Genomic DNA, 12049 nt, shown 5'->3' on the forward strand with positions numbered 1-12049 from the left:
TTTCCCCTTCATTAGAGTTGAGGTCTCTCTTTTCATCTTTGATACTGTCAATTTGGTTTTCTTCTTTCCTTTTTTTATTAGATTGACCAGTACTTTGTCTATTTTATCTGTTTTTTCAAAATACCAGCTTCTAGTCTTATTTATTAATTCAATAGTTCTTTTACTTTCGATTTTATTAATTTCTCCCTTAATTTTTAGTATTTCTAATTTAGTTTTCATCTGGGGATTTTTAATTTGCTCACTTTCTAATTTTTTAAGTTGCATGCCCAATTCATTAATCTCTGCCCTCCCCAATTTGTTAATATATGCACTCAAGGATATAAATTTCCCCCTGAGTACTACCTTAGCTGCATCCCACAGAGTTTGGTAGGATGTCTCATCATTGTCATTCTCTTCAATGAAACTGTTGATTGTTTCTATGATTTCTTTGACTAATTGGTTTTGGAGAATCATATTGTTTAATTTCCAATTGGTTTTTGATTTGCCTGTCCAGGTGCCCTTACTAATTATTATTTTTATTGCATTATGATCTGAGAAGGTTACATTTATTATATTTAGTCTTTTGCATTTGTTTGCTATGTTTCTATGCCCTATTACATGGTCAATCTTTGTGAATGTACCATGTGCAGCTGAAAAGAAGGTGTATTCCTTTTTGTCCCTATTTATTTTTCTCCACATATCAATTAAATCTAATTTTTCTAGGACTTTATTCACCTCTCTTACCTCTTTCTTATTTATTTTTTGGTTTGATTTATCTAGATCTGTAAGAGGAATATTTAGATCTCCCACTATCATAGTTTTACTATCTATTTCCTTCTTGAGCTCTGCCAGTTTTTCCTTTATGAATTTGGATGCTATACCACTTAGTGCATACATATTGAGCAGTATTATTTCCTCATTGTTTATACTGCCTTTAATCAGGATGTAATGACCTTCCCTGTCCTTTTTAATCATATCTATTTCTACTTTGGCTTTGTCAGAAATCATAATAGCCACTCCTGCCTTCTTTTTCTCATTTGAAGACCAAAAGATTTTGCTCAAGCCCTTAACCTTAAACTTGTGTATGTCTACCCGCCTCATATGTGTTTCTTGTAGACAATATATGGTAGGGTTTTGGTTTCTGATCCACTCTGCTATTTGATTCCGTTTTATGAGCGAGTTCATCCCATTCACATTCAGAGTTACAATTATCAGTTGTGCATTTACTGACATTTTTGTATCCTCCCCTAGTCTCACCCCTTCTTCTTACACTATTTTCTTTTAAACCAGTGGTTTGCTTTGAGCCGGTATCCCTTATCCCCTCCCTGGATTAAATTCCCTTTCTACTCCCTCCCTTGTTATTCCCCTCTTTTTATTTTTAAAGGCCTAATGAACTCCCTCCCTATTCTTCTCCACTCTCTTTTTCGACCTCCCCACACCCCTGCTCCCCTTGGTCTATCCCTTCTGACTTTCTCAGTAGGGTTAGATAGAGTTTTTTATCCCAATGGATAATATAGCTACTCTTCCCTCTCCGGGTTGATTACACTGAGAGTAAGGTTTAAATATTACCTCTTAGTGCTCTCTTCCTCTCCTTCCTATAATAGTATTTGTCCCCTCCCTTTCCCATGCCCTCTTTGTATATAATAGAATATCCTATTTTTCTTATTTACTCAAGTTTCTGTTGGTGTCCCCTACTATTCACCCCCCTCTTTCCCACCCCGCCATGTCATCTTAGACCATTTAGTATTCTGTCCTCTCCCTGTGAATTATTCTTCTGATTGCTATAATTGTGAATAGAGTTCACTACAGAGAATTATATATAGCATTTCTCCACATAGGAATACAGATAATTAGATCTTATTGAAGCCCTTAAAGAGTCAAATTTAAAAAATTATGAGTTTTTTTTCTTTCCCCTCTGTTTCTTGTTTACCTTTTCATGTTTCTCTTGATTTTTGTGGTTGGATATCAAACTTTTCATTTAGTCCTGGTCTTTTCTGTGCAAATACTTGGAAATCTTCAATTTTGTTGAATGCCCATACTTTCCTCTGGAAGTATATAGTCAGTTTTGACGGGTAGTTGATCCGTGGTTGAAGGCCCTTGCCTTTCTGAATATCATATTTCAAGCCTTACGGTCTTTTAGCGTGGAGGCTGCCAGATCCTGTGTGATCCTGATTGGTGCTTCTTGATATTTGAATTGTCTCTTTCTGGCTTCTTGTAAGATTTTTTTCTTTTACTCGGAAGCTCTTGAATTTGGCTATTATATTCCTGGGTGTTTTCCTTTCTGGGTCTAGTGTAGAGGGTGATCTATGGATTCTTTCAATGTCTATATTGCCCTCTTGTTGTAGAACTTCAAGGCAATTTTGCTGAATAATTTCTTTTAGTATGGAGTCCAAGTTTTTATTAATTTCTGCTTTTTCTGGAAGACCAATGATTCTCAAATTGTCTCTTCTAGACCGGTTTTCTTGGTCTGTCACTTTCTCATTGAGATATTTCATGTTTCCTTCTATTTTATCAGTCTTTTGGCTTTGTTTTATTTGTTCTTCTTGTCTTGAGAGATCATTAGCTTCTAATTGCTCAATTCTAGCCTTTAGGGGCTAGTTTTCGGTTATAATCTTTTGGTTTCGGCTATAATCTTTTGGTTTTCCTTTTCAATCTGGTCATTTCTGTTCTTCAATTGACTTGTCTCACTTTCCAATTGTGAAATTCTGCCTTTTAAACTGTTATTTTCTTGCCAGATCTTTTCCATCTTTCTCAACATCTCAGACTTGAACTCTTCAATAGCTTGTGACCAGTTTTCATTGTTTTGGGAAGATTTGGATATGATTACTCATTTGTCCTCCTCTGTTGTCTGGGTTTTCTCTGTGTAAAAGTTGTCGAGTGTTCAAGATTTCTTCCTGATGATCTTTCTCCCCTGAGCTTCCCAATTTTTGGCTTGCCATTGTTAGCCCAGCGCCTTCTGGGCTTTATCCTCACACTCAGGGTCTGTCTGAGCTCTCTAAGCTCCGGAGGTTTCAGGTCTCTTTGTTCTCGGGGTAGAGCCTCTTGGTCATCCCTGGTCTGCTACTCTGCCAGAGTCTCCTTCAGCAGTCTCAGGGAGCTACTTCCACAGCTGTGCTCCTGTCTGCCCAGGGTTCCCATTTGAGGTCCAAGCCTGCGCTCGAGATCCTAGTCCGCGCCTAGGGCAATGCTTTCACCCCCACAGACACTCAGGAAAGTCCATGTGCATTCTTTAGCCTCTTGGGGTCCTAAATCTTGCTGCTCTCAGGAACAAGCCCTGGAGCTGCCAGTGACTTAATGTGTGCCCCAAACCTGCTTTACCTCTTGTGAGCCGGCCTCGGCGCTGTACGTGGTGTGGGGGGTGGGGGGAGCTTCTTCCTCTCGTGTTTTAGTGAGAGCTGTTTCACCCCTTTATAGCGTGGAAATGCCCCAATTTCCACGTACCTTCAATGCTGGGCCCTGTTGTGGGGTCCCTTCATTTGTCTGGATTCGTTTTTATGTCCCCTTGAGGAGTCCTGTATGTATGCTTCAGTTAGGAGAGATCAAGCTGCTGCTCCTTACTCTGCCACCATCCTAACCGGAAATCTTCTGTACTTTTATCTAGGGTGATTTTAAGGTATTTCTCTTTCTACCTCTTGCTGCTCTAATGTGTTGGAAATATTATCATGGTGGATGATCCTCTTGATCACTTGCTGGAGTCTTTTTGCTAGTATTCTATTTAAGATTTTTGCATCTATGTTCATTAGGGAGATTGGTCTATAGTTTTCTTTCTCTGTTTTTTGTCTACCTGGCTTTGGAATCAGTACCAAATTTGTGTCATAAAAGGAATTTGGTAGGACTCCTTTGCTTATCATATCAAATAATTTGTGTAGTATTGAGATTAGTTGTTCTTTGAATGTTTGATAGAATTCACTTGTGAATCCATCAGGCCCTGGTGATTTTTTCTGAACCATATGATAGGATTTTGGTTTCTAATCCACTCTATTTGCTTCTGTTTAATGGGTGAGTTCATCCCATTCACATTCAGAGTTATAATTATCAGTTGTGTATTCGCTGACATTTTGGTGTCCTCCCCTAATTCTATCCCTTCTTCTTACACTATTTCCTTTTAAACTAGTGGTTTGCTTTAAGCCAATAACCCTTGTCCCCTCCCTTGATTTACTTCCCCTTTTACCCCCTCCCTTATTATTCCCCTTTTTTTATTTTTAAGGCCTGATGAATTCCCTCCCCCTTCTTCTCCCCTCCCTTTTTTGACCTCCCCACTCCCCTGCTCCCCTTGATTTATCCATTCTGACTTTCTCAGTAGGGTTAGAGTTTTATATCCCAATGGATATAGCTACTCTTCCCTCTCAGGGTTAATTCTACTGGGGGTAAGGTTTAAATATTACCTCTTAATGCTCTCTTCCTCTCCTTCTTATAATAGTATTCATCACTTCCCCTTCCCATGCCCTCTTTGTGTGTAACAGAATATCCTATTTTTCTTATTCCTTCAAGATTCTTTTGGTGTCCTCCACTATTCACTCCCCTCTTTCCTTTCTGCCCATATCATCTTAGACCATTTAGTATTCCAACCTCTCCCTATGAATACTTCTTCTAATTATTATAATAGTGAATGCTATAGTGGTGAACAGAGTTCACTACATAGAATTGTACATAACATTTCTCCACATAGGAGTTCCAATAATTATATCTTATTGAAGCCCTTAATGAGGCAAATTTTAAAAAAAAATTGAGTTTTCTTACTTTCCCTTCTGTTTCTTATTTACCTTTTCATGTTTCTCTTGATTTTTGTGGTTGGATATCGAACTTTCCATTTAGTCCTGGTCTTTTCTGTCCAAATGCTTGGAAATGTTCTGTCTTGTCGAATGCCCAAACTTTCCCCTGTAAGAATATAGGCAGTTTTGATGGGTACGTGATCCTTGGTTGTAAACCCAGTTCTCTTGCCTTTCATATTCCAAGCCTTGCGGTCTTTTAGTGTGGATGCTGCCAGATCTTGTGTGATCTGATTGGTGCTCCTTGATATCTGAATTGTCTCTTTCTGGCTTCTTGTAAAATTTTTTCTTTTACTTGGAAGCTCTTGAATTTGGCTATTATATTCCTGGGGGTTGTCTTTTCAGGGTCTAGGGTAGAGGGTGATCTATGGATCCTTTCAATGTCTATATTGCCCTCTTGTTGTAGAACTTCAGGGCAATTTTGCTGAATAATTTCTTTTCGTATGGAGTCCAAATTTCTATTAATTTCTGCTTTTTCAGGAAGACCAATGATTTTCAGATTGTCTCTTCTAGACCTGTTTTCTTGATTTGTCAGTTTCTCATTGAGATATTTCATGTTTCCTTCTATTTTATCAGTCTTTTGACTTTGTTTTATTTACTCTTGCTGTCTTGATAGATCATTGGCTTCTACTTGCCCAATTCTTGTCTTCAGAGACTGGTTTTCTGCTATAAGCTTTTGATTTTACTTTTCAGTTTGGTCTGACCTGTTTTCCAGCTGTTGGATTTTGGTCTCCAATTTGCTTATTAATTCTTTTGATCGGGGGGCATCTTTTTCTAAATGCCCAATTCTAGCCTTTAGAGATTGGTTTTCGGCTACAATCTTTTGGTTTTCCTTTTCAATCTGGTCATTTCTGGTCTTTGATTTACTTGCCTCACTTTCCAATTGTGAAATTCTGCCTTTTAAACTGTTATTTTCTTGCCAGATCTCTTCCATCTTTCTCATGATCTCAGATATGAACTCTTCAAGACCTTGTGACCCATTTTCATTGTTTTGGGAAGGTTTGGATTGTTTATTCTCCTCTACTGTTTCCTCTGTTGTCTGGATTTTTTTCTGTGTAAAAGTTGTCAAGTGTTAAAGGTTTTTTCTTCTTCATCTTTCTCTTCTGGTTTTCCTGATGATTCTGGCTTGCCATATTAAGCTGAGTTCCCTCTCAGCTTTATGGTCACGCCCAGGATCTATCTGCGCTCTTTATAGACTCCTGAAATCTCAGGTCTAGTTGTTTTGGGACAAGCCTCCTGATGGTCTCCTTGCTCGTTCTTCTGCCTGAAGCTCCTTTAACAGTCTCAGGGAGCTGCTTCCACAGTCAAGCACCTCTCTGCACTGGGTCCCCACTCAAGGTCTGCTCCTGCACTCAGAATCAGCCCCTTTGTCCTCGCCTTAGTCTGCGCCTGTGTCAGCCCCTTCGCCTGGGCCTGGGCTCAGGGTCTGTGTTCAGAGTCTGTGAGTTCTTTAGCCTCTTGGGGGGTCTTAAGTCTTGTTGCTCTCAGGAACAAGCCCTGGTGAGCTGCCAATGACTTAATGGGTGTCCCAAACTTGCTCTGACTCGTGCACTGGCTTTGGAGTTGTAGGTGGTGTGGGGTGTAGGGGTTGCTCTGCTCATGTTTTCATGAGAGCTGTTTCACCCCTTTATAGCATGGAAATGCCCCGATTCCACGTACCTTTGATGCTGTGCCCTGTTGTGGGGTCCCTTCTTTCCTCTGGATTTGTTTTTATGTCTTCATGAGGAGTCCTATATGCGTGGGTTAGGAGAGGTCCAGCAGTTACTTTTACTCTGCCACCATCTTAACCCCCTTCCCTACACTTGTGCTTCATATAATTTTAAGAAAAAACACATTTCTACCTCTGCTTTGCAGTGATTTTAATAGGAAGGAGTGTTGTATTTTGTCAAAGGCTTTCTCTGCATCTATTGATATAATTATATGGTTTTATTACTTTTGTTATTGGTATTATCAATTATATTGATAGATTTCCTTATATTAAATCATTCCTGCATTTCTGGTATGAATTCTATTTGATCATTATGTATTATCTTATGACATATCATTGTAGTCTCCTAACTAGTATTTTGTTTAGGATTTTTGCATCCATATTTGTTAATGAGATTGGTCTATAATTTTCTTTGTCTGTTTTTGCTCTCCATGGTTTTGGTATCAGCACCATATTTGTTTCATAAAAGGAACTTGGTAAAATTCCTTCTTTACCTATTATTTCAAATCATTTGTTTAATATTAAAATTAATTGATCCTTAAATGATTGGTAGAATTCACTTGTAAATCCATATGGTCCTGATGCTTTTTGCTTAGGAATTCATTTATGGCTTGTTCAATTTCCTTTTCTAAAACAGGTTGATTTATGTATTTTATTTCTGCTCTAATAACCTATGCAGTTTTTTCTTTGTAAGTATTCTTTTATTTCTCTTTCATTATTAAATTTATTTTCATATAATTGAGCAAATTAACTCCTAATAATTGCTTTAATTTTATCTGCATTAGTGATATTTTCATCCTTTTCATCTTTAAAGCTAATAATTTGATTTTCTCTCTTTTTTAATAAGATTATCAATTTTGTTGATTTTTTTCATAAAACCAATTTCTCTACTTATTTATTAATTCAATGGTTTCCTTACATTTAATTTAACTGTTCTCTTTAAGACCTCATTCTACATAAAGCTCCTCCCGATCCTCCTAGATACTACACTTCACGATTCACAAACCACTTTTTATCTATGCTGATATTCTGTATATACTTATATAAATATATGTTGTCTTTTATATTAGACTGTAGGCTCCTTAAGGGAAGTGACTGTTTTGCTTTTGTCTTTGTGTTACCAGAACCTAGCACAGTGCCTGTTTTCAAGAGTCAAATGGAGACAATATCTCACTTGTGTAATCGGTACAGCAAATGGTCCCTAGTCTTCGATATGAAGGCTCCTGAGATCTTTCTCTAATAATCATCTCTATTTTGCACCCTCATCCAAATTTGGTTCATGTTGTTTCAGCATTTCAGTCATGTCCAAATTTCTGTGACCTCATTTGGAGTTTTCCTGGCAAAAATGGAGTGATTTGCTAATTCCTTCTCCAGCTCATTTTACAGATGAGGAAACTGAAATAAACATGATTAAGTGATTTACACCGAACTGCACAACTAGTAAGAGCCTGAGACTGCGTGTGAACTCGAGTCTTCCTGACTCTAGGCCCAGGGCCACCCACCTGCCCATGAAGGCTATTAGAGGACAAAGAATATCTATCACCTAGTGTTACTACTGTGTTTTTAGTGCCATAGAAAAAGAAGCAGCTTCATAAAAATGAAAATTAGACAAAAAATACCCTTTTTGGATCCAGGGATAACAATTGATTTTTAGCCTACAAAGCATTTTGCTATTAGGAAAGCCAAGATAATAACTGTAGAGTTTAAGACCCCAAAAGGCTGAATAATTATACATGTTTAGCCAAAAAAATCTAATGGGAATGGTCTGAGTCAGAATGGGAAAACTCCTCATTTTTTAAGGGACTGGTTAACATCTCTTGGAAGAACATGGCACTTTGGTGACAGAAAACAAGTGGTTATTGTAGTCATGTCAGCAAGTCGTCCTCCACAAAAGTGGAGCCCTTTTATCACTGTCACTTCCCACCCTGCTTTGTCCCTCCCCCCAGAATGTACGGAGGGGCACCTAAGCCCCCATTCTCAGGGGGAGGGGCTGGAGTTCCTCCTTTGTGCAAATATCAAATACCCTGCACAGAAGATCCCCAGCTTTAAACCCAAGTGAAATGTAGAGGACAGAGAGGGGATACCCTTGTTGGTTGAACATTCCCAAAGGGAGACTTGATCATAATGGTGATGTCTTCTTGTGACCTTATTAAATCAGAATGGCACAACTCTGGCCATTTGATCTCCAATATATTGATTACAGTATTTTTTCTTAGGTCTTTGCTGGATAGTAGTTACCAGTTTTCACCATTCTGTTGTTTTTCTGTAGGTCAGATATCTTTCAAATGTTTCATTTTCTTGGGTTTTTTTAAGTTTTTGAATCTGTATCCCCAGCATCTGCCACAGTGCCTGGTCAGTATTTCATAAGTATTTGTTGCTTAATGGCTTCCTCTGACCCACACAGACATAGGTTTTTGGCTATTTTTCCAACAAGATGAATAATCTCTTGACTTGTCTCTCCTATAACTAACAATAAACATTTTTGAGGTGTGGCTTTTGAAAAGAGTGATGGAAACCCAAGACCTTGATCTCACAGGTAACATACTAACAAACTAAACTCACCATCTATTTCTTGCCACTTCCCTTTTGTGTGGCATACGGAAACCACATTATTAACTAGGATGTACCAATTATCTTTCAAAAATATTTCAAATCAGAGATCTTTAATTATAATTATACAGCAACAGAAGGCCAAACATACAATGAAGTTATAGCTGAAAGCAGAAAAATATTTGCCAAGAACAGAGCTGCTCACAAGATGTAAGTTTATCCATTACATTTTTTTAAAGATAAGTGTATGTTAGCTAAAAGAGACTTAGAAATTATCTAGAACAGAGGTTCTTAACTCTTTTTGTGTCATGGATCCCTTCTCAGAATAATGCTTTTAAATGAATAAAGTGAAATCCATAGGAATACAAAGAAACTCAATTATCTTGAAATTTATGATACAGTGCCAGTTGGGGTGTCAGGAAGACTTGGGTTCAAATCTGAACTTAGCCATGTGACTTCCTAGCTGTGTGACTCTGGGAGGCAAGTCACTTAATCCCAACTGTCCTGCTCTTGCCTCTCTTCTGACTTTGAATTGATATTAAGACAGAAAGTAAGTGTTCAAAAAAAAAAGAATTCACATAATTAGATAGATAGATGGATAGATAGAAAGATAGGCAGACACACTCAAGTCCCAAATTTAGAGCCTTTTATTTTATAAATTTATAAATTTTTATGTAAAATTTTATAAATTTTATAAATCATTTTATTGATTTAAAGGTTAATTCTTCCTTTAGGTATCTAAAATGGCATAAAATTCTCTACAAGAAAATACTATTATGTCAGATGGAGCATGTGTAATGTAGGGAGGAATTCAGAGAAAAGAGGCCTGGCAGCAATTATTGAAGTGTACTGGGACTCTTGGTCTCCATTTAAGCTGAAAAATAGAGAAATAATACTGGTAAGAAAAAGGCCTAGTTGGCATGACTTTTTTTTAAAGTATATGCTTTAGGGCCTACATTTTTTAATTAAACTTTAATTTAAATAGCTATAAATGAATGATCTGGACATTCAAACGTGAAAGGCCTAAATGACAGGAGATGTCCATCTCTCAGAGGCTTTGATTTGAGGAAGCCTGCTGACCCAGTAGAGACTAAAAGGACACATTTATTTGGCAAGAGAAAGTGGAGCAGTAGGCAAAGTCTAAAGTCTTTCCCAAATGGCCAAGGAATATAGATATTCCTATATATAGAACCTAATCTTATTTGATCTGTACACTCACACTCCCTCTCTGTAGAACAGTAATAAGGTCTGGGAATTTGGCCCTGGTCACTTAGAAGCTTAAGGGAGAGATACAGAGAGCAGCAGTGGACAGAAGATTCCTGGCATATCTGATCAATTCAGGCTTTACAAAAGGTAGCTTGAAGGAATAAAGTTTCTATAGAAACAGATTTCCAAAATGAATATAACATCCAGTTTGTTGCTATATCCTTTCCCAGTTACTGATTTTAAAGCTTAATCCAAAATAAATTTATTTTACAGAGAATCCAAGTATATTAAAGAAGAGATAAGAATAATTCAGCAAAAAAATCGGGAACATAACAGGATGTTTGAAAGGTTTGTTTTTCATTCATTAATAAAATTTAAGCAGAAATACACCCAATTCAGTTATTTGCTGATATCATTAATTTAAAGTGAATCTATTTCTTTGTCACCATCACCTACTCTGTTTACTACTTACTACTCTTCTTTGAAATTTCATTACAATCTCTATTCTTTTCTCCCTGACTAGCTAGAGGAGTTGGAAGAATAACCCGTAAAGTTAATTACTTCCTTCCATCCTCTGCACAGGAAAAAACATATTATCTCTTTTAAAATAAGGAGAATTACTCGTTTGATTGTTTTTACAAATTATAGGAGGTATAACTATGAAGTAATGAAACTTTTTTAAAAAGAACTTTGAAAGACTTAAGAATGTTGATCAGTGCAATAGCCAAGTACATTAACTGGCCACTGATAAAACATGTTATCCACCTATTCAATGAGAAGTCAGAAGAAAGAGGGGAAATACCAATAGTATTGTCAGTAAAAAAAAAAAAGAGAGAGGGAGAGAGAGAGAGAGAGAGAAGAGAAAGAAAGTATTTTTAATGGAAAAAATACTGATTGGCAAGCTAAATTTGGAATTTTGGTAAATTAAATTTGTTTCCACTTTGTGAATAAACAGCAGAAATTTCTAACAGTTGAGTTGAAATTTTCTAGATTTTGAAATGGAGTCTTTGCCTTTTCTCCTCATCTTCAACATTACATATCTATACTTATCTTCTTACCCTTCATCTAATCCCAAGTTCCTACTCATATCTTATTCTTCTTTGCCTACCATCCTTCTCTATATTTCCTTTCTATCTCCTTTTTGCCTTTGTCTTAATTCTCCCTTTATTAGCTCCTGAATCTTTAGGAATTAAGGTAGTAGTATGTTACTACAGAAATGGTTCATTGCTATTTAAAAGCACAAATTTAATGTCAGTATGAAGTCATGGTAGTTTATTATTCAATTTTCTTTATTCTGCTACTAGCTTTAAAGAAAAAGCCAAACAGAGACCAGAAGAAGCTATGCATGATTGTAGAAAGTATCTGGAGAAATTGGTATGTTTCCTTTTTCATATATGATTTGGGGATTCCCTCTCTTTTGTTTCTATGTAATCTACTCAAAATGGAGATGAATCTGAATTCTTTCTAATGTCTAAATTATAGTGGGGTGTTGTGGCTAAATTTGGGCTTCACTAAATATGACTTGAAAGTGTAAGTTCTTGTCTTAAGAGTTGCCAAACTAGCGCTCCTGTCCTTTTTAAGGCTGGCTAAATGTAGATAGGGTTTCAGTAGCTGAATTCCTGTCAAATGCAGCCAGGGATTTTCAGATGGCTCTCTTAGAGCCAGCCACATCTTTCTCAATTAGACTTTTCTTGCCTCCCCTGCCTTTCCTTCTCCTATGCTGACTGTCATTCTGAATGATCCCTGTACTTCCCGCCTTGACTTCCAATACCTAAGGAGCTATTTTAAAAGTAAAGAATACGATATCATGTATTATCAGGAAAGAGGAAACTTTAGC

General features: G+C 37.0%; 2 protein-coding genes across 2 annotated transcripts in view; one reads left to right on the forward strand and one right to left on the reverse strand.

Moving 5' to 3' along the window:
* FAM227B (family with sequence similarity 227 member B) overlaps window positions 1–12049 on the forward strand; it is a 336182-nt gene that overhangs the window by 322343 nt on the left and 1790 nt on the right. Inside the window, exons 11-13 of the mRNA XM_044660052.1 lie at window positions 9136–9216; window positions 10486–10560; window positions 11517–11586. Of these exons, the coding sequence (XP_044515987.1) occupies window positions 9136–9216; window positions 10486–10560; window positions 11517–11586 (226 nt within the window). The remainder of the gene's footprint in view (window positions 1–9135; window positions 9217–10485; window positions 10561–11516; window positions 11587–12049) is intronic.
* GALK2 (galactokinase 2) overlaps window positions 9763–12049 on the reverse strand; it is a 202218-nt gene continuing 199931 nt past the window's right edge. The window contains exon 11 of the mRNA XM_044665181.1: window positions 9763–9880. The gene's annotated coding sequence lies outside the window, so the exon portion shown is untranslated. The remainder of the gene's footprint in view (window positions 9881–12049) is intronic.

This window comes from Gracilinanus agilis, chromosome 2 (assembly GCF_016433145.1).
Source record: "Gracilinanus agilis isolate LMUSP501 chromosome 2, AgileGrace, whole genome shotgun sequence".
In the NCBI taxonomy this organism is placed as follows: Eukaryota; Metazoa; Chordata; class Mammalia; order Didelphimorphia; family Didelphidae; genus Gracilinanus; species Gracilinanus agilis.